This window comes from Neodiprion virginianus, chromosome 4 (genome assembly GCF_021901495.1).
Source record: "Neodiprion virginianus isolate iyNeoVirg1 chromosome 4, iyNeoVirg1.1, whole genome shotgun sequence".
Lineage (NCBI taxonomy): Eukaryota > Metazoa > Arthropoda > Insecta > Hymenoptera > Diprionidae > Neodiprion > Neodiprion virginianus.
The window spans coordinates 31,044,909-31,068,830 of NC_060880.1; the positions used below are offsets into that span (position 1 = coordinate 31,044,909).

The 23,922-nt window shown below is 39.1% G+C and overlaps 1 protein-coding gene across 7 annotated transcripts; it reads right to left on the reverse strand.

Moving 5' to 3' along the window:
- Positions 1-5,684: 5,684 nt before the first annotated feature.
- LOC124303593 (ubiquitin carboxyl-terminal hydrolase Usp2-like) lies at positions 5,685-23,849 on the reverse strand. 7 transcript variants are annotated; one of them, XM_046760995.1, is made up of 7 exons: positions 23,675-23,849; positions 16,399-16,693; positions 12,956-14,333; positions 8,720-8,815; positions 8,213-8,565; positions 7,385-7,710; positions 5,685-6,840 (listed from the first exon to the last, which is right to left on the reverse strand). In XM_046760995.1, exons 2-7 carry the CDS (start codon positions 16,689-16,691, stop codon positions 6,524-6,526), a joined length of 2,763 nt encoding a protein of 920 aa, XP_046616951.1. In that variant the 5' UTR covers positions 16,692-16,693; positions 23,675-23,849; the 3' UTR covers positions 5,685-6,523. The 7 variants fall into 7 exon arrangements, with proteins under 7 accessions (XP_046616951.1, XP_046616950.1, XP_046616949.1 ...); XM_046760994.1 differs by lacking the exon at positions 23,675-23,849 and adding an exon at positions 22,928-23,601; XM_046760993.1 differs by lacking the exon at positions 23,675-23,849 and adding an exon at positions 22,356-22,873.
- Between the last annotated feature and the right edge of the window lie 73 nt (positions 23,850-23,922).

A 23,922-nucleotide genomic window follows, 5' to 3' on the forward strand; every position in this document is an offset into this window, starting at 1 on the left:
CGTAGCGTAAGCCGTCTCGTCTTATAGCTTCGTGGCTTCGGGAGATTGACCTAACAAATGGAAAGTATAAATCTACACAACTAATGACGATCCTTGGCAAAAACCCACGCAACTACACAATAGTCGATAATTTTTTGGAGATTTTATATTCCGAGCTCTGTTTCGCGCAACGATTTCATAAACGTCAATCTCGTCCACGAGCGTCGAGAGACGTTATCACGAATACGTTTTTAACTTTTTTTTACGTTAAGCGCGTCGATTTTTATTTTCTACAAGTGTACGTTATTAATATTACTGTTATTATTTAAAAATTGAGTGCATTTTGTGCACGGTACGTATACGTGTATGAAAATAATTACGCGTGCGTTAGAAAAGTGGAGAGGTTGAGAGAGAATATATATATATGTATATAATTCTCTCCGTGGAGTAGACGGCGAAACGGTGTTCTCCTCTCGGTTATACAGTCGCGCAGGAATATGTAGATAGGTATTTATAAAACTAGGAATAAGCGAGTCAGGCCGACCGAGCATATCTCGAAACCATTATGTGTGCACGGACACCAACGAGAGAGCCGCAGGACGGTTGGAGACCAAGTTAAGTCATGATCCCCACTTGCCAATTGGTACCGTTCAACAGTAAGAATTAAAACGTCGAATTACCGAGCGAATTTATACTCGCTACGCGTAATGTAGTAACGGAGAGAACTCGAGGAAACGGGGTGTAAATGGGGGCCACGATTTATACCCTGTGTGCTAATATACAATGTACAACAGCGAGTGAAAAACTGTGAGAAACGTGTAAAAATTATCGAGACTCAAATATAATATTCGCATACGCGCAGAAAATCAGCAAGGTTGGCGATTCTGAATATGTATGTATATATATTATACGTACATATATACATATGTATATGTTTTTCACCGCTGTTATAATCAGCGTCAGCGTGTTTTATTATATACATTTATTTCGATAAGCAAAGCCAATAACCGACACGCTGTGTTACGAAAGAGATTTTATTAATTCCTAGCTTAGATTATGACAATAGATGACGATGAGTTGTCCATGCTCGCGTTGAACCGCGCCGATGTCTGCGGATTTCAACGATGATACTATCTTCGATGTCGGTAGACATCTCGACGAATTTTCTCGATCCGGTTGCCTATCTCGGGACATTGGTCGCCGAAATGTCCGGTAAACATATTCGGTTATGTGAGATGTAGTTCTTTTTTTTTTTATAGTTTTTGCAAAGGAAAACGTAACGACCCATTGGCACATCTCGCGGTATAGATTCATCGATCAGTCTTCTCGCAGCTTCCGTTCAACGTGGAGGCTAATAAAAAGTATCGCGAGTTACGAAGAAGCGAAAAGAGATGCCTCGCGAAATTCGGTGTCTCGAACTTTGGTATAAAGTCACTGTACCTACAGTTGGTCGATATGATCTACCGATTGATCAGACAATTCTAAAAACGATACTGAAGAGAGAGAGAGAGAGAGAGGGGGGGGGGGGAGAGCCAGAGAGAGAGAGAGAGAGAGAGAGAGAGAGAAAGAGAGAGTGAGAAACTGATGAGACTACTGATAATGCGGAGTAAAATATAATTTTTTGATAATTTCTTTGGTATGTGTGAGTATTTTACCTTGGTTTGAAAAATTTGCTTTTCGAACGTGTGCCTCTGTCCTCGGTTACACACGCGAAGAGTATAGAACGTGGATATTGTGAGAGAGAATCCTTGTCCCAGACTCCAGTCTGCAACCAGCCAGCCAGAATCGCCAGTCTGCGTAACGAAGAGGAGAGTATATCCTATAGGTATATCTATGGACGGTTCGCAGGTCGCCGCTCCCTGAGAGATCACTGCCCTCATCCGTAGTCGTGCTGGCCTCTTCGTTCTTGGTTTTTGCAACAGGGTTTAACGATAAATCGTAATCCCCCGTCCCGGCGTCGAAACGATCGTCGAAGAGTGTTCGAGGTTCCGGTTAAAAGAAGTTATATTTGATAAAATTTCAATTCAATCTGTGCGTGGGTATTTATTACTTTATTTTTTCATTCTTTCGTTTTTTTTTTTTTCTCTTCTCGTAAATGAGAATTGTGAATTTTTTCGTCTTTTCATGTGTTAAAATCATGTTCTCACATACGTATTCCCGTCCTTTTAACAGTACTCAGTATTTCCGGCCTGAACCCAAGGCACTCGGCAACAGAGAGCGGCAGCAGCAGCAGCGAGCACGCGAAGGCAGCAGAAACACGGCACACAACGACTGCTGGGGCCTCTCCGAATCCGTTTCGGTGTTAAGCTCTGCTGCTATTTTATTATTTTATTTCTCTATATTGAAGCGGAGTTTCAGCGAGGTTCCCGGCTCGATTTGATAGAAATATGCGGGCCCGATACACCAAGATTAAATACCCTGACCCCTGGCGATCGAGGAGGACGTCCTTAAGCCCAAATAGCACTGAAAATGGTAGGATTTTTCGCGGGAGGTATCCCCTCCGAACAGCGGCGGCGGCCCGGCGAGGCAAGCGACACTCGCGAAATATCACTCACTCTACCAACACTGATGCAAACGGCGAATCTCCCCCCTCCTAGGCCGCCCCGTCGCAACAGGCAACGTGTGCTGATACAGGACACCGTCGCCATCTGGTCGAGAGGTGAAGAGATTATTCGCGAATGCGCGATTTCTCGTTTTCGCGAGTCGCGCGCGACGTTTGGAAATCAAGCTGCTACGCATTTTCCCCCCTTGGTTTTTCTCCGCCACGGAAACTCGGTGCGCGATGCGCTCTTTCCTTTCCTCAATTTATTGCTACAGGCTCCTTTACGTAAAGCTATCGAAGGTCTTTTCGTCTGTGTTGAAACTTTTACATTGCACGTGACTACGTTACTTCCAATTTTATTCTGTACAAGCGTGACGTAACACAACCGCGACCACGTGTAGACCTGCGATCGTATCTTCCTCTCCCCCTTGTGCGATCCGAAGATAGTCTGTTCGTAGATCGCCTTCGACCAAAACTCGAAATACTAATATGATGCTCCCAAATACGAGCCCTACCTCTTTCTCGTATACTTATTCGCATTAGCTAACCTCCTCGTACACACCCCGGCGTACATGCCTACGCAACCTATACATACCATACGTTATATCTGTACACTAGCGTTAATTTGCTATAGTATATTAAAACTCGAAATTAAATTATCGTGTAGTCGACAGCTGATCGATAAGAACTATAATACACAACTTCCGCTTGGGTTTTTTTTTTCATCGTTGCTTTTGTACCTTCTGTTTCGGATTTTTTTTTTTTTAACACTTAACGGGATTTGTTGTCCAACGACTTCTCAAGGAAATATTATTCTTGCCAATATAATTTTTACTACTTCCACTTTTGGTATGCATCGAAAAAACTGTTCGTCGTCACAATTTCTGTAGCATATACATGATATAATATAACGTGAATTCGTCTGAATCGATTGGTTTATTTCAATACACTTTGTATTTATGCGAGCAAAAAAAGATGTAGTCGAATTCTTGTAATTCCGAAAATATAAAAATAATTTACGCGTTATTCATGCTTTTTCCAGTCTTCTTCTTTAAGAGGGTGATATAAGTCAGTTCTTACCGACTGCGTCAAATGTCTTCTATTTTGGCTAATATTAGAGGTTATGCATCGCAATGTAAAAATGAACGTAACGGCCGAATTCTACATGCAATTCTGAATAAAAATACAACATGCATTTGTTAGTTTTACGCAAAAATAACTAAATGGTACGAAAAATACGAAACCGTGATCGCGATTACTTATTTTTCGTGCCATATCTTTATTTTTCCGTAGAAACAAAATGTATTTGTTCGTTATTGTACAGAATTGTATGTAGAATACGGTCGTTATACCCTCTTTCACATTCCGATGCATAGCCTCTGATAATAGGCACAATAGAAGACATTCAACACTGTCGGTAAGGACTGACTGTGACATTTCCTTGATTACCATTCCACGTATTCGCCAGAGCGGCTATCTCACGCTGGGATCCATTTTGGTGCCTCCATACTTTTTCACGTTTCTCGCCGCTGACCTAGCTCCATTGAATTTATCTATACAACTGCGTATTTTACTAATAGTTCCGGCTAGAAGCGATTACATGATCTCTTGCTTGATCGACATCGATTAAGGCTCGCAAATTGATCTACGCTGTTTTGTTTCATTATTTGATTTTTTCAATAAAAATATACTTGATAGTAAAGCACAATAGAAATAGCATGTTATATATATCTCGACACCTGGAATCATGCGTTCCTTCGTGAAAATAGTGGAATTTTATGTAGAATTTTGAAAAATGAAAGACTGTAGTACAAACGATTCCGCATTGACTGGAACTAATATACACGTGCACGCACACAATGCATACGTACATGTAGATACATGCGAATTGTTCAGTCATAGATCAACGAACAGGTGAAACCGTGTGTACAAAGGATGATCAAAATCGTGAGAACTTGATTCTCCGGTTAATTTCCGTGCAGGACGAAAGCGATTCATTACTTCTACTGAATTCGGCTAACCGAGCATAACATTGGTCATCATTTCAGCCTTTTTTGAGCCACGTGTTAGGTACGCAGCAACGTAATGTCCGACGATATAAGTTTTAATAGGTCAAGTACCGTTTCCATGTGTGTTCTATGCATATTTTACAGAGAAAAAAAAAACCAAAAAGGTAATCAACCGAGACGAACAAAAAAAATGTAATGTTTTACGAATAGTTAAAAAATTAAAGAAGAATAATATATCTTTGCTTTGCTGAATAACCACGGCTAACTGTAAAATATTAAAAGACGTGTATTCGCATGAATTGCATTAAAATTAGTAACCCTTGTTTCATATTATCACAATATTATACAAAGGGAGAATAATTTGGCGATGTACCTATCGAGTTACCGCGCCTTAATAGTCGTCAAACTTCATCAGTTTGAAATCTAGAACGAGGTGGAAACTGGCCTCCGTAATTGTTTGCGGAACTAAGCTAGAAGCAGCGGTACCGCAAATGTAGTTTAACTATACAACTATTAATAACGTTTTACCTTGATGTGTGTCACATATACGTGTAACTGTTAATAACTACACGTTTTCTCCTTCGTAACTGCGACGAATGTATCTTACAGCGTGTACAGCCGATTATTAGGGTTACGCTGTACAAAGAAGGATCGTTAACGCGAAAATAAATTAACGATAAATTAAAATATGCAATGCAATATTGGTCTGCCATGGGAGAGCATTATCTCACAGAACCTATTTAGCTCAAATCAAATTTACGTTATTCTCGGGTTAGAATAGTTACCTGTCTTCAGTTTCACGATTTTTGTTTTTTATCAAAAACAATTTTTTGTACAGATTCAATCTATAGATATTAGTTGAAAACTCATTACGTTTTAACGTTCAGCTTGTTCTTCTTCTTTCATTGAAGAATTACAAAAGTAAAAGTTGCGTTGAAATTTTCCGTTCCCACAATCATTCGAATAACAACGGTAATAACATGCGTGAATCAATTATCACTGCAAAACTGTAAGGTATTTTGTTTTTTCTTCGTACGAATATTGCAGAGATATATCCAAGAACCTTTTTTCTTTATTTGCAATAATCAACTTTTGTTAGGTTTTTATTCGTAATGTATTAATATACGTATAATAATATATATTATGTCCATAAATATCGTATATATTAATATTTTTATTTCCATAGTCATTACTCTTTTTTTTTCATCTGTTTTCATAAATTAAATAAATAACTCTTTGACTGCAATAATTAAACAAAATATTTTACAAAAGTAATCAGATCTAGACATATTAGTATAAACTACCAAGAGAATCGATGAAAAGGGGTGTGAGGTATAGGATAAAAGAACTAGTTACGTCGACAGCCTTCAAAGCAGCTACCTATACACGGGTTATCAGTTCGATAAGTTAAAAATTTAATAGACAAAGGAAAAAAATATATATGTAACAACTTAAAGCACGTAAATTCAGTTTTGTAAGGATTTCAATTACGTCAAACCAATAGCAAAAATCAATGGGTCGATTGAATAATTGTTTCGTCCCTAAACGACAAATATAAAGTCCTGCACCAGGCGATTTTCAGCAACGAATCAATGTTCCGAATCCGAAACTTGACAAATTGTATGAACAAATAATTTACGCCTAATTCAGTCTATGATTTTTCTTTTTTTTTTTAATTTTCTCAATTTTCATTTTTTTCTTTTGGTTTCTTTTACACATGTCCCGTCATAAAAAGTAGCGTATGTCAATAAATGATGACAATTTAGAACGTGCAAAGATGACCCGATAATTATTATGGTTAAAACGTTTTGTATAAAATAAAAATGCTATCAACCGCAACGAATAATAAATAAATATACAATTAAATTCTTGCAACTTTACAGTGTTGAGTCGCTTGTGATTGAAAAAAGAAATTCTACGAACCAAAGATGGTATCGGGAGGTTATGAACCTGAGGTACTGAGAGGCAAGGTGGTTCTAAGCGTAGCGAAATGTTACAAATTAGAGCTATGTGGTTGTTGTTCATAGAACAATACGTATCCCTCGCTGGAGACGACTGATCTAGCCGCTATTGAAGACACTCTGCTGTCGTTGTACTCATGCCACTCTCCCGAGTAAGGATGTTTACAATAGGCAGTATAGTGCCCCGAATAAGTTGTCCCCGAGTGATTTGCCACTCCATATAAGTTGTAGGTACAACCGGCCACTCTCGGTGCAGAAAAGGCACTCAGGTCCAAACCGGTCAGTGGAAAATCAACTAAAACGTTCAATTTACCACGAAAACGTTCCATGGGGGAGAAACGTTTCAAATCTGATCGTTGATTACGGTCATGGGAAAATCCGATATAATGAATTTGTCCTTGGAGAATAGGGATCAATACAAAATTGGCAATAATGAAAAATTCTGCAACAAATGCAGTTGATTCAACAAGAGTATTGATAAAATAAAAATTTCACCTGAAACCTGATTTATACCTATATAAGCAAAGTATATAAAATCGAGTAATGAACAGATATTTTTCTTCCCATTTCTCTTTTTCTCCAGAATTTTCTTCTTTCTTTAGAATTAACAACGGCAATCGAGTTTTCGAAATATATCCGATACTGATATTCATAAATAATCGATTGGTAAAGTAGACCACGTCAGTCTCAAAAAATTATTTGATGCCTTTACCAACAGTTTTCAAACTATTGGCTACCTTTGATTACCCTTGTCGGTTCAATATTCTAACTCATAAAAATCTGAGTTAAATTGGATTTCGCAATGCAGGTAATGTAGTGTTTTACGAATATCAAAATGTAAAAAGCATTATGTGAAGATACTGAAAATTCCAAAAACGGGTTTAAAAGGATACGAATAACCAATATCTTTGGAAATTTTTGGATGCTGAAACTTTTCGTGCACTTTCTTCTCATCTGACACTTGGAGCAGGTCGGCTTTTCGTCACCGTCAAGTACTTCCTCCTTAGTAAAATGCTCCAGACACTGATTCAGCTTTACTGTACCGCTCCTCGTCGGGATGGGCAAACTCAAGTCCCAGAATGGATCCAAAGTCACAGAAACGTGACCGCAGGATGTACAGTGCAACGAGGATCTCAGCTGTCCGACAAATACGTCGACGATCGTGCTGTCTTCGTTTCTTAGATACCGCTTCCAGCTTTCAGCAGCTTTCTGGCTATCCCTGCAGTGAAAAATATTTATAGATAATGAAGCAAGACTTATTTTACCATTTGATACGTAATAAACAATTCAATTTTACTAGTGATGAATAATTATTCAAATGACGTATGAAATCGATCTGTATATTTCAGTTGCTTTGGTCTTTATTATTCGAGAGTAATCAACGGCAGTTCCGAACTTTCTTTTTTAATTCTCTGACTTTCCTGTAACCATAAGATTCAGTAGTTATGCATTACGAGCCAAGAAATAATTGTGTCCGATACGCTCAATGTTCACATTATACACCTGCCATTACGATTGAATATAAAACGATCCAGGGATCATGACACAAGCAGAATCTCGGATCAGACCCGTTTTCGTTGAAGTTGAGATACAACTGAAAAAAATGTGAGAACTGCAATCTAAATTCGAAATTTTCAAAAAAAATTTCTAAATGTATCCGAATTTTCATATTTCTCACAACCCATCTTCATTTCTTCATTTTTATAGTAACGTCATCTTACGTGTAATGTTCGGGTATATCCGTGTGAATGGGCTGCGGTTTGACGGTGACCCTGTTAACATCTTCGTGCAGTCCTTCGAGAAGATATCTCAAAAACTCCTGGGCGTCTTGCTGACTGTAGCCCATAAAGCGAGGAGCGAATCTCTGGATTTGAGATTTGAGGGAAGTTGTATTGACAACATGCTCTCCACCCACTTCCCAGAGTTCTTGTATCACCTGAGAGAACGCCTTGATCAGGGCACCCTTCATGCCTGATGTCGAGGTGTTGATGTCAGCTAGATACTGCTCGTTTACTAAATACTCCAGCAGCGGTCTCGTGTTGCTCAGACATTGGATCACGCTGTTCATAAAACACTGAAATACAGTCATTCATATAGATGCCCATTGTCTTTGATTCTTTTCAATATGAATAGCAGTGAACAGTCATCAATTGCATAGTTCACGTAAGTAAAAAGTTGTATAATATTGAATGTAAAGAATTTTGCATAAGGTAATGGACAATACTAACTGTGTTTCCGATGTTTCGGAGGCCGTTCAATCCACATCGTTCGTCTCGAGGAGTCTGCAACCGGTTGCGCGGTGCCCGAATCGTCGGACTTCCCTCCTGTAATTGAAATGATATTTTACAAATTATTATTATAATATAATAGTTGGTAAGTTAGAGTGTTCGAATGACTTATTCTCGTTGAATTTTAATTTTTGAATAATTTTTTTCATTACATAATTCTGTATAATGTACATTCGCCTACAGTCTAGAGTCCGTGAAAAAATATTTACGTGTAATATCGGTAATGTCTCGTAATGTTCTGTGCACAATCGGAAGAAAGACGTAGAACGTGAAATAACAGTAAATTACAGATATTTTCTGAAGTTTTAAATGTCTTTCTAATCTTCGATAGTGTCAAAGGATAATGGATATGGATATGTGTTACTCGATAATAATTGTATAGAAGGCGTTAAAAAGCATGAGTTAATGTCTGTTTGTGAGTTGAAGAACTGAAAAAACACGAAGCAAAAAATAAGGACGCTGCATCTTTGATCAGATGCAAGGCAGAGAAATAAAAATTTATAAATAATTAAATTGCATACCTTTTATTTCTATAGCTGTCACATAACAGCGCTTTGGTGAAAACTTGACTAATACTTGTGCTGAATGAGAATGTATATTGTACAATAATTCGATAGTTATTTTTATACAACCAGTTGTTTTCAATTCGCTCCCCTGTTTTTCGACGATGTTTTATACTTATAACTTTGGACGCTACATGCGCAACTTCATCAATATTACAAAATCTCATCAATTTATATTGCATAATACGAATTACGATTGATATCGATAACACGATAAAAAGCTATGGAAAGAAAAAGTAGAAAGATACGGGCAAGGTTTAGTTATCGACTTCACAAATATTACAGGTGAATTATAAATAGAACATACTTAAGCCTTTAATTATAGGGCGACGGAGAAAGTAAAACTGTATCATTATGTTATCAAATTCATTTTCTTATCATACGATTAACGTGGGCCTACTTGACCATGCTGATTAAATTATCGATGTAAGTAGTGGCTATTGACAACTACCGGGTGACAAAATATCACAATCCGTATAAAACAAGAACAAAAACCAAGTTCGCACGACTATTGCCCTAATTTTTGGAAATTGAAAACAATTAACTATCAATACACGATGACCCAAAAATTGAAATACTGCTTCGAAATTTCATCTCACCGATGTACCAACCTACATTGGCAATAAAATGCATGTTAGATATGCAGTAGAGATAGAATAAGAAAATGCAACTACTGCAGAAGCGCAGGTAAAGTGTGAAGCCTTCGTAGTTCCGGTGACGTTATAACTTGGCAGGATTCTTCGATTTTATGACCGTTAAAGTTCTATACAGTACGTAAAAAAAAAGTAGTTCGTAACTGGATTCAAACCTTGCATCAAACTATTGAATAAAAAAATCAAACAGCAATTGCAAAAATTTCATAGGCCTAAAAATGCGAACGAAGGGAACAATACAATCAAATAACTTCTTTACCCTCACCAGTTGTCTATAATTTTTTTTTTTTTTTTATGATGCAAAACTAAATAAATAAATACAATTAAATTTACGTCAACGATATCTTTAAATTTTCGGAGTTGGTTCCATCTATCGCTTAAATTAGATATGCCCGTCCATCGATCGCTTCAATTCCTAACATATCACCGATTAAGCGCGAAAAGAGAGAGGTGCAAACAGTTGGACTCACCTGTCTGTCGTATGAGTGCGAAAATCTGCGATCAACGGCACGTGTTTGCGTCGTCGTTGTCGCGACCCGAATACTAGCGTAATTAGATCTTACGTAATTGCAGTGGGCAACAGTATCAGCAGCGCAAGCAGCAGGAACGGCGACGCGTTTGCGATTTTCGAGGGGCGCCGCGACGCCAAGCGCGAAAGCATAACCGACGCCAAGTGCGGCGGCGGTCCAAACGCACCACAAACCCCAACCCACGAGTTCTACGTAAGCCAGTTTAATATTTTACTCGTATTGAACCCCTGGTTTTGACGACGAAGAAAGTATTAAACTTAAGAAGAAGGATGGAAAGTCTTCTGTTCTTTCATCACATCTTGAGCATTCGTTCGTTATAGTTTTGTTTTTATTTTTTTTTTTAACCCAGTTTAAAAAAAAATTCTAATTTGCCCCGAAATCTAGGATTGGGTATACATATAAGAACAAATACACGGTGCACCGACACCGACGCAAATCTTATACAAGCATATAATTTCGTCCGACGCGAACCAGCGAACAAACTCACTTCGAATCCTCAAAGTTTAAAAGCTCAACGATCACCAGCAAAGTAGTAGTCTATTAATAAATCTTACTACTTGACGGGAGGACAGAATCATCGCAAAGCTCTGGTCACTCTGACCGAATTTTCGACACTCCCAGTGAATTTTTTCTTCGCCTCTTTCATTTTCTCAGATAAAATTCTACCTGCGAGCTAAAGCTTCACTGTCCTTACGTTTTTTTATTTTTCACAATTTGTAATTCGTTACAAATGAAACGACCAACAGAAGCTGGCCAGCAATCTTATCTTTCTCTTACAATTAGTTGAGAATTTTTCTGATCAACACGTTTTACGAGTTTTTATACATGTTAAAGTTTGCAATCCTATTTGAATGGAGAGTTCTACTATAAATGAAATAGAAAAATGCATCGAACTTTCAGAATTCTCGTTGTTCGATGTTTGGCTTGAATTCAATCTCTGTAGTCGTTTCTTCACCAGCAGCTATACTTGACCCAGTGAAGTGGCGAGCTGTCCTCCCATGTAGGTATACTATAGTTCAATAGAATACATGCCTATGCGGACCACCGCTCGTCCGGATTTGTCTACACTCTACTATATATGTTACGTATACATTATACACGTGTAGAAGCTACTGGCATAAGCGACGAAGAGGAGACAAATAGTGTCCCACTGTTCCACTAGTCGACACAAGAATTATATTTATATATCACAGAGCGAACCTTTCTAAATGAAGTAAATGATCGGACCAAACGAAAGACACGTGTGCTCGTCGCGAATATAGTAGCCACTTGATATTTATGAGGTGGTTGTGGGGGGCTGCGCAGCAACGGTATAATCATCAAGAAAGAAAAAAAAAATAATTTAATGAAACGCTCGCTACTCCGAGTGTTCAATATTTGTCGTTCAACGATCCGATTTTATCGGTTTCTTATTAGGCCGCACAACGAGCAATCTTATAATGCGAATCGAGACTTTACATCGGAACATACTTCGCAGCATAAAGTTTTCTGCACCAACCAGTTGACTCATAAAGTTTATTATAACTAGCATAAGTGTGCATTTACACCTACCTACATGCTACATCAACTGAGCAGCTATTTTCAATGCGCAACCTACATATATCTTATACCTGCAATACCTTGCCCGCCGTTCTGTTATGCACGTTAGATATTCAATCCCGGGTCTTAAATTGCGTAAAGATACCCTGGCATAGAAGTAAGGGAGTGAAATAAATAAATAAATAAATACAGGAACGCTATGATACTTACCGATTATTTACACGTTCGTCTACGACTTTTCTACTATATATCATTTAGTTTCTATTCAATCTTACCATAGAAGTAAAGTAAAAGCCAGACGCTTCCGACTCTAAGGGGTCCGTATACACCTTTACGGAAGTCAACATGCTCATGGGAATTGCATTCGGAGTCTGAGATTTTACCGAATTGATAAATTTTCGGAAGAATAAAAGTTATGCTAAATATACAACAAGTACCCAGCATGGGACTAACTTGATTTAAACTTTTCAATGTAAATGAATTTTCCAACTTCTTCGAAGAATCAATAACAAAAAGAGAACACTCTCAAATGTGTAAAAGGAACAAAATACAACGGTCGCGTACAAAACTTGGTTCTAGATTTGCTACGTATAACTTGACGTAAAAGTTACATAAATTTCTTTGGAGTTCAGTCCAGAGTCTGAACCTCAAAACAGGAAACAGAAGAAGCATTAAAAATGCTTAGTATGCCACAGTAACCGGATCTTTGTTAGATACATCCAACGATTGTTCACCAAAATTTTGTTTAACAAATCCGTCAAGCGTATGACGTATGCAGCACGGACAAAACGGAGGATCGATAATGTGCAGCAATGCATTAAAGGTGTACGGAACCCCTTAGACGACCACAGGACAACAAACAAACCAAAAAAAAAAATCCATGTCACTTACGATTTGATCGTTGATACCGCGATAGATGTTTTGATGGGTGGCCGCAGTAGCCGTTTGTGAGTTATTTCCAGCAATTCCGTTTGCCGCGTTACTGGTACTTCCGTTACCGGGATAAGTGTCACCCCGTCTCGAGGTGGAAGGTAACGAGGATAAGGACGAGGTATTATCTCCGGCGTGGTTCACGCCGCTGGGTCGAGAAACGACGGGTTTTCGTACCGCGGAGTTGAAACCATTTACCGGATCGTTTGAAATGGTATCCAGTAAGGAGGCGGCGTTATCGCCGCTACTCTCATCGATAAGGCCACCACCGGATATTATCCCTAGCTCTGTATCAGAACTCGGATCTTCGGGCGTTAAAAATCCGTTCAAACGATTGGTCGCCGTTGAGTTTCTTCCACCGAGCAAACCTTCGTCGTCTTCGGCTCCGTGAACTCGGCAAGTTCCAGCCGCGTTCTCGTCATCGGCGTTACGATCGGCGTTATTGTTGTTCGTTAATAGAGTGTTAGTCAATGAATTGTTAGACGTGTTAGTTACCGGCCCATAAATACAAACCGAGTTAACGTTCACACCATCATCATCAGCGTCAGCATCGACGCCATCGTCAGCGAGACAAGAGTTAGAGGGACGTGAATTGGTTTTCTGTAACCCGTTTGATTCAGGGATTCTCGAAGGGCACGTAGCGGCACCATTTGTCTCGTAACACCGTGTGGTATTAATGTTAACGAGTACAGGCGGTTGCAGCCTGGCAGCTCTCGACTGCAGACCCTCGGTACAATTTCCGTATTCGTGTTCGTATTCGTATTCGTTGTTGTTGTTACTGTTACTGTTATTGTTGTTGTCGTCGTTCTTAGGCCCCTTTTGCGACGTCCCCGTTACCTCTGTCGCCGCGCTGTCCGGCTGCGCATGATTGCTGCCAATCAGGTTGCTACCGATCGGAGATCTTCTCAATGCCCTGGGTGGTCGGCCCTGGAGCAGCGTGTTCGAGGTCGTCGATTCGTTGCCGGTGAATAGATGGTTCTTCGCGCTGGACGCGTTTCCCCCGACGATCGAGCTCGAGCTCGACGAATGCACCCCAGGACTCGTCCCCAACGATCCGGCGGTCCCGTATCCGTTGACCGTGGCTTTCCCGATTCCGTGTCGTTCGTTGCTGCCCGATATATTTGGCACGTAATTAGCCGGCGAATACTTCGCGATAAAGTCCGCTGTCGAGGTCGCCAAACTGCCTGGGGTTTCACGAGCCTCGCTGTTTCGCTGATCCCTCGATGACGAGGATGACGAGGAATATCTACCAGCACCCGACAACACTCCGCTTCCTGGACCACAACCACCACCACCGCTGCCCGTGTCCGAGTAAGACGCAGACGAGACTGATAGCGACCTGCGAATAAAAGCAACCGTTGCGAATTACCACTCTTCTCTATACCCAACCGACCAACCGCCCCCCGCCAACAATCTTTCGGGCCGATGGCCAAGGGCTCCCAGTAATGTTACGGCTGCACTGGTTATGCAACCCGCTCAATGTCTACTGGCATGCATTCGCGTAAGGGTATATAATAACCATTGCATACGTGTGTGTGTGTGTGTGTGTGCTTGAGATTACAAGAAATTTTACATCAACTTGCCACTTTGACTTTTCCGACTCGTGGTATCGGTGTAATCGTAAAGGTATACAAAAAACAACTGCTCAATATTCGGATACAAACATGTAATTTATTGCTTGATGAAAAGTAAAACTCTACCTGTGTAAAAATATATAACATCGTGATCAAGAACCCGAAGCAAATCTGCAAAACAGTTTAATGGACGGACAAAACTGTACTGCACTATGGACGTATGTACATGCATAGGTAGATTTATTCTCGACGGGTATACAACGTAAAATGTAGTTTTACTGCGTTCGTGCCGGTAATTGCGGTACCTCCGAGTGAGAGGAATGTTACGGTGTAAGAATGTATTTTTTTACGGTATAAGTTTCTCTGTACCTTGTAAACATGTTTTTACGCACATGCATATCGTGATCCAAACATCTATTAAGGACATTCTGAATAAATAACTACATAACAAAGAATAGACAACTGTACAATATAATTTAAACAAATGCGATCATAATTTGATCACCGTATAAATGAGGATGATGCGCACTTGGTCTTGAGGGTGAAAATTGGAAAACGAAAATTGGTTGATCGGAATTAATTTGTAAAGTGGCCGAACGAATTTAACATAAGCCAGAAGACGTTCTACGATGCAGAAATAATAATCTTTATTCTATCTATCCCGTTCAGTGCTTGCCAAAAATATTTTTGACCGGAAGTTTTAAATCTAGGACGTAGAGGCTACATTCACTGCAGTGCGTAAGGCCGTTCCAATACATGAAATTATACGGCCATGTTGCAGCGGAAATGTATGTACATTGCGCATATGTGTACCTAGTTTTATTATTACACACACCGAAACTTTCAAATTTATTTTATATTCCCTGTTTTTCTTTATCGCATTTTCTTTTGTCCTTATCAGTTTTATTTATTCATTAATATATGTTTGATATTTATTCCGTCGGCGTTGATGGAAAAACGATCGTCAACGTCGCTTTGACCGACGACTTACGCGACTGAATCGATCAGCGGATTACATAAAAACGTTTTGAATTCGTAACCGAGTTTCGTTGCTGTTTCTTTTCATGCATCGGGCAGACTTTTAAAATTTGTTTACTCGTCGGCCATGACTATGTGTAGATAATCGTGTCATTCCGGAAAAATATGTGTGTATTTACTCTCGAGGAAATGAAGATTAAATCTTTTTGTTTCGGGAAAACAAGTACTAGAATTGTAACGATGCTTCGAATTGGGGTGTGAGCCGTTAAACGAATTCAACGAACTCGGCACCAGGAACACTGAGGCATCGATTGCATCGTTTACTCTCGGATAATATCGCGTGACTCAGCTGACCTAAATTTTATATGAAAATCTGTGGTACATTAGAAGTCGCATTATCCAGAGGCGAAAGTCCAGGAAAATACGAAGTTGAAGTTCGTAACGTTATCGTAACGAAACATTGGGTAAAAAGTCACTATTTTCTTAATTGTACAATAATTTTGAAGTAACTAAGATTTTGCGATATGATCGTGTCTTGTTTGATTACGGTTTACCGAATATCAGACAATTCCAAAATCGCATAATAACGATTTTTCCTCAGCATGAATCGTTACGATAACGTTACTAACTTCAATATGCTATGGGAAAACGTGTTTTTTTGCATGAACATAAAAATGGAATGGACCTGAAAAATTGAAATACTGTGTAGATTCGAAAAGATGATTTTTCAATTTTTCTTTTAGTTTTTTCTCACATCCCACTCGAACACACAACATTTCGAATAACAACGGTGACAAATATCGACAGATTTCACAGCAATGATAACGGAATAAAGCAGAGATTTCAGGTTACCTGGCGGGTGAACAGAGGCGACGATAGTCGCAGGAAGAGTACGAGCTAGATCGATGAGTGGAGCCGTAGACGGAACCGGAACTGTGGTAGTTGGTCGAACGGTCGAAGGAACTGGTAAATCCGGAAGTTCTGTACGAGGCGAGCTTTGACGATGCAGAACTGCCAACCCCAGATGTTGTGGTGCTCGAACTGGAACCGCTAGAATATCGCCTGGGTGACAAAGATGTGGGCATCGCGTTCGTGCTGTACGATACTGCAACCGCGCCGGCATGCCCCCCTCTGTTGTACGCCATTGCTTTAAGCCACGAACAATGATTTCGTTTATATTTCGAACATAGACTATGTACATAAATGCCTCGAGGTATACGTGTGATTCAAATCATTGAATGATCAAGGGGTTGTTGGTTGGCCGGAAACTGATTCGTTTTAGTCGTTTCATTTATACGAATATAAACATTTTTTAATTAATTTGTACGAACATCTGTTTGAGATAACGAACAAAAATTATAGAATGTACAACAATTATGAGCAAAAGGTTAGATATCGATGCTTGATTTCACTCTTGTGCGATGCTTCGTTTTATTTCGATTAACTAACAATGAAACACGTTTTTTCCATCAGGTCGGCATCGGCGAATATTTAAATTTACAACGGTATGTGGATATTAATTATGACGAAAAAGTGACAATACTTACTTAATTGAATACTGCCGTGAAAACAAAGTCTAATTCAGTAATTGTGTAGAAAATATAGTTTTCTGAATTAAACAAGCCATCGTAGAGACGCATCTATCGATATCTAAGTTTCTGTCTATAATTACAGTAATTTCTATTTTGGTATTTTCAAAGAGCTTTCTTAGCTTACGAATACGACAATTTGATAAAACCGCAATGATTTTAGGCCAATCAACCCCCGCAAATGATCAGACCAGAAATATAATTTTCATGAATTCACAATAAGTACAAGGAGGAAGAGGAGGGACGGGATGCGGTTAAGAAACAATCAATGCGAAAACAACCTAAATAGGGTATTCCATGCCAACTCGACTACGGTCTAGTCCTTACACGGAGAGAAAAGTCTGAGAAAAATTACACTGCTGTTACTATAATCGTGATGTAATAGACACCTAATGCAGTTTTGATTGATGCAGTTACAAAAATTATGGGTTTTTATGAAAAAAATTACTACCTTGCTTAGAAACTATGTATTTCGGCAGCACAAAATGTAAAATGTGACGACGCATTTTTCTGATGCAGCACCGTAAAAACTGCATTAGGTGTCTTTTACATCACGATTATAGTAACAGCAGGGTAATTTTTCTCAGATTTTTCTCTCCGTGTACCACGTCTCGGATCATTTTTGACGTATGTAAGTAAAAACTTCTTTTTCACTGATACGTTCTTTTCAAAAACATTTACACTGTATTTTGTTCATAAAATTGTGGTATCAATAAATCAATGACAATATGCGATTATTAACAATAACAAAATCTTTTGATGATCGGTTTAATAAAAAGAAGATACAGAAATAAATTCCGTATTTGACGTAAAATTTCGAATGCTTCGAAAAACTTTTAAAATTCAAGACACTTTCTATAATTGATATAAAAAAAAAAAAAACTCTGAGAGACCTACAAATACATTTTAGAACTGAGACAAAGATACCCAAATATATAAATCCATGTTCAAATATGATCCACAGATCAAATCCGAAGTGATTATAAAGCTAAGGCGATGGTGAAGTTGGCACGGAATGCCTTGCATGGCATATAATACTCGAAGTCTTTTTTTTTCGATATCATGATAATCCAGTAGGCCTGCTTTTTTATGGCGCGGGTTACGATTGCTCGCCGTGGGATTGTCCAGGAAATAAGATGACAAAAAAATAACTATAATATACAAACGATATTAATAATTATATAGATAAACGTATGAGACGACGGTCAACGCGTTGACAGACTAGTATTTAAGAGACGATCCGTTATTGGCTGAGTCGTTTTCACAATTGTACGAACTGTACATACATGCGATTCACCAAGCTAAACATCCACTTCCGGTTTCGACTCATTCGTGCTTGAACGCTCGCTCGCTGTTACGGGATGATTAAAATCTCCTTCCTGATACACCGTTTTACAGAATATAATAAGGCAGCGAATGCCGTGTCAAGTCATAATGGTTAAAGTATTTTTATGTAACACCAGTATGATTTACGCGTCTGTTTCTGCCTGCGTTGATCCTTGCGTAATGTAATCGTTTCTGCGACGGTACAAAAGAGAGCATCCGAGTGAAACAAGTGGACTTTTCCGCCCTAGTACTAAAAAGTGTTTATATAACGAATGATTTTCGAATGTTACAGCATATAATAACCATTCGTCGTGTCATCTTTTGCTTAGAAAGAAGATGTACAACTTCAAAAACAGTCGACTAAAAAAATAACTGGCGTTGCGATAATTTTATATATAAACTATACATCAGGTGTATACAAGAGTTTGAAGCAAAGTTAATACCAGAATATTCGCAATCGGATGTATAATTATGTAAATTCTCGCATCATCTTGGGGTCAGCAAGGATTTTATAAATATGATTTTAATTGATTCGATAATTTCAATGTTAACAAAACGAATCGCTAAAAATAACCCGTGGAATGTTCAACGGTCTGGCGTAAGCAAAAAATGTGCAGTAGTTCACTGCTACACGTGTCTCGCGCGCTAAAGTGCGAAAAAAAAGTAATCAACGAAGCGCTTGTGCTGTAGGTGTATTATATGCGTCCACATACCTATAAAACATACTAAATGATCGAATGAGCGAAATACATATACATACCTACCGCGATGTAGGTACGTACGCGTATAAGGTAAAGTGATCTAACAGGAGATGAAAAAAAGAAACAGGCAAAAAAAAAAAAGAAAGGAATACAGTCGAGTATTCGAGGCAATGGACATCGCTGATGTTATAATCATGTGACAAAAATAGAAATAATATCCCTATATATAATGTGATTTACATGTTTTGTATATAGACATATCGGTACGTGTAATGACTGTATACATATACGGGTAATTAATTACAACAGCAAAGAATCTTTCTTGCGTAATGAAGAGATTAGACGTTGTACAAATCGTTCCATCCACGTGTTATCTATTCGTGTGTATGCGTTATTAAGAAGAAATGTGTTTTTTTTTCTTTTCTTACTCTTCGTGACAACGTGTAGCAAATCAAAATGATAATTGTTAAATCGTTGTGTATCAACGTATTTAGTGAAAAGTGAATTCAGTTATCATATACGTACACTGAAAGAAAGCATTTAACCGATAACGATAACGGATTGCGTAACAAATATTACGGCGTTCGTTACACGGGCTGAGAATCAGAAATTTGAATTTCAGTTTAGTAGGAAAAAAAAAATTGAAATGCAGTTTGAGGTTGAAAAATAAAAATTCTGAATATTATACCCATTTCTTTTGATGGATTTCAATCAATTTCCGGCACAGCTGATCACGGTTTTGTTACTTTTCAAGAATCAAGTGGGATACGCAGATATTTTATACACCTACTATAGCGTCGTCTCTAATTAGAGCGCGGCGGTATTTTGTTTTGTCAAATCCGAATTCGGTACAATAGATTAAAAAAGTGATCGCAGGTTTACAGCTGCCGGGCAAAAATTCATATCACGCTGGAAAAATCAACAATATTCTACACTCCCGAAATTTTTATCTTATTTTCAATATTCCCGGTTCTTTGCAATCGAAAGTCCGCCGTAAACGCGTTTGTTATACGCTATGATGATTTTAATTAACGTTCACTTGATCAGTTGATTCTACAACGAGCTATTATAGCAGCTGCTGCTCTCCTTCTAACAACTCACGTACTTCTATGACGTTTAGTTCCAACAAATTATTATGTAACAATAGACGATGAAAAAGATTTTAAAAAGAGAAAAGGCAGTTAAAAAAAAAAATTACGAACGTACGTATAATCGCGTACTTGTGATTCTGACGTATAACGAATTGTCATTTAGGTGTGTCAATGACGGCGGACGACACGTGACTAGACGACACAGCTGCTTACCTCATACATCAAAGGAACATTGATGCATGCGGAACACGACTGTGACGTTATTACATTGCCGCTTTAAAAGAACCGCAAACGAATCGAATAATGTTTAGGATTCACGTTACAAAAGAATTTTTTTTTTTGCAATAATTCTGAATCACAATATGTTTGCGGCTTTGGTCACGTGTCGTACGAAACCCAAAATTGAAGAAAAAACGGGGAACATAGCGGACCAAATGGCGTAGCAGCTTAAATACGTAATAACGCAGGCACAGTCGTATACTGACGAACTCTAATTGTAAACGAGGCAGAGAGAATGTTTCAAACAATTTTCTCATTGTTTGGCAGCTCGCCATTTTTCATTTTAGACATACCAACGAGTATCCGTCTACGGAGAACGTCATACATGTAGTATAACTTCTGCACGAAATTTTCCAACAAATATTATTACCGCGCGTTTCAGTCCCTGCTATGTGCAAGTTTTTTAAAATTCTCGTTTGCAATACCAATTGCGGTTCGCACGGCTTCGAGTTTTTGCAATACATACACATATTACTTCCCTGTCAATGTTATTTATGCTCTCGACATTTGTGCAACGTTTTTTCCTCTCTCTTTCCTGATCTATTTCTCAACTTCGCATGTTGCAAAAAGTTATGGCAAATATCGCGGATAACCCGCAGAGAGCGATATATTTACGTTCGATATATGCGAAAAATTTCTATTTCAAAATAAAATATCCACACAGATTATACACATATGAATTGCAGAGTCCTTCGGAAATGATATAAAAATATAAATTGAAGTCTGCAGGCTCGATTGTATACATAAATTTTCAAGGTATACGTCAAAAGATGGGAAGAAAAAATTTACAAATACATTGGCAACAAAATTTCTTTGAATATATCGAATCATTGGGTGTTAGAAACGTTTTCGCATTCTATCGAAGATCACCTGAAGCTTGGGTATCAATCAATGTTGATATAAATATATATAGTCTAGGAAGACGTGAACGTGTATAGGTAGAAAAAAAAATCTGTAAAGTTTGTGAAATTCTTGATATACGATTATAAATTAAAATAGTACATAAGATCATTTCATCATCGCAAAAATATCGTTTGAGATTTCGTATGTGACGATTGTGAAAAAAAAGAAAAAAAAAAATTGAAATTTCGCGACTCACGTCCTCCAACACGTGTCTTCTTATTATTCTTATGCATAAATCGGTAGCCCTCTTTAAACACGTCTAATTTATTACTTACGTGCGTGGGCGATAAAGCAGCTGATTGACGCTCAGATAATTAAACGCTGTTTGCATTTAGATACGTACAACCATCGTGAGATTATGATAAAAATCCGCGGTAACTTGATTGTTGTAATTAGTCGTTGCGCAAGGATCATTTGCACTTGAGCTTTGCACGGCTGGTGGTAAACAGCAGTTCTCACAATTTTGCAGAAAGGATGAGGTAGGATGGTTAAAAAATTGTTACATCATGGGGTAAAAGAATGAAGCTGACAATCAGTTACGCAAACGCAAATATATGTACAAACATTGTATGCGTATATACGCCAGGGCGGTGTTAACACAGGATCACACATACGGCATACGTAAATAATGTATATACGTAGTTTCTACAGGCTCTTATTGAAAAACATTACCGCTCCCGCAAAATCGTACACCCACCCTTGAGCGGTCGAATACCTTTCGAGATAACAAATACGACGATAAAAATAGGCATTGAAGATGACTCGACAAGAAAATCTCTTCCGATCAGAGAATCGGATTTCACTATTCCGGATTAAACTCGAGAAACTCGCGAGGATATATTCGGAATTGGGGGATTTATTTATAGCGTATAATGAAAAGAAAAGTGAGGAGAATACGTGAAATTCATTTCTGTACTCACTGTTGTAATGAAAAAAGCGTTAAATCGATGCTGCTACCGTGAAGCAATGACGGCGGCAAATTAATGCTATCAGGAAGAGACAGTAGTCAGTCGGCCCACGACCACGTGGTAGGCCTTCAAGGGTCACGCATACGTCCGCGCATACGCGACCCTCCCTCGATCCCCCCTCTCCAACCTGACTCTGGATCAGGGCTGGCAGGTGTTTCAGTAGGCCTCGATAAAATAATGACGCATCTTGCTAACTTTCGCTATCCTGGTTACCTTCCCTCTCGCACTTTGAGGTAAGGAAATACTTCGTCTCGTAAATTTGCGTACCGTGTCCTCGCGCACGTACGGGATCGAATCCCGTGACTTACTGAGCTCGAGTTGTTAGCTGGGAATATTTGAGTTAGCTAGAGCCACCACGGTTCTTCGGTCCGTACGATTCGCACGGGTTTTTTGAGACTTAAGTTAAGCCAACTTCTCCGGTTGCGGTGGCCTAGCGGCTGTCTCTCTCTTTGGCTATAACCTATACGCCCACCGCTAAACGAGGATGGAAAATGGGCAACACATTTGCCGATGAAAATACTCACAGAAAGTTTTTCGACGTGGTATTATTCCGCGGGTTTGCAGCTTTCCTTCGGCTGTCTATGATATCGCGCTAAACGCCGCGCGGTGTCTCGACGACGTTTTTCTCTCGCGTCACTAGAACTGCACTACTATCGTCGTCTGGTATGTAGCTACTAACGTAGAGGTACTGCTAGCCGCTGCTCCATTTGACAGAATATTCCAGACAGCCGAGGTCATTTCGAGAGCGCGGACGTTTCTTTTATTCTCGGCGTGGTTTTGTCAAGCCACTACACTTGGGTAGGAAAGGAAAACAAGGGAAAAAACCAAAGAAACAACAACGAACGAAGATTAGTAGAGCCTGGGTTAGAGAAGATCGGGAACGGAAACGGCCAGTCGAGACCTCCGCGAGTCGTTTCGCGTTGCCTGGAGATTCGCCGTGACGTGACGGGCCAATTCGGAAGCTGATGACGATGACGTCACCCTGGCAAATATTTAGATTTCAGCCGACCCTGAGGCGAGGACAGGAGTAAGAGAGAAAGAGAGAGAGAGTCGACTGTGGAGCTTGTTCTACATAAGCGATAGGGTGAATATAACAGCGATCGATTCACACAACCCATCGGCAGCGTGCGTGACGAGCAGGCAAAAATTCACCAACTTCACTCTGTTATAAAACATTTTCCCCACATTTCGTTCGTTGAAAGTTATCCTAGACAATCGATCAATCGACACATAACGAAGCACCGAATCTTTGCATCACCTGTTATATTTACCTTGTGTTTTATCTTGAGTTTTTTTTGATTTTTTTTTTTTGTTTGTTTACTACTGACACGATCTCCGAGGCCCGTGCGTTCTTCGAAAGTCCCGGTAAGGTAACGAGATACACCACCGCCGGATCACCAGCAACGTGTGTGAAAACAATATGGCTGCTACGACAAGGTGTCGGTGCCGAATTTCTGTGTTGATAATTCACCACGTTTCTCCGTTGCGACTTACACTATCTCTATACCCCTGCTGCCCC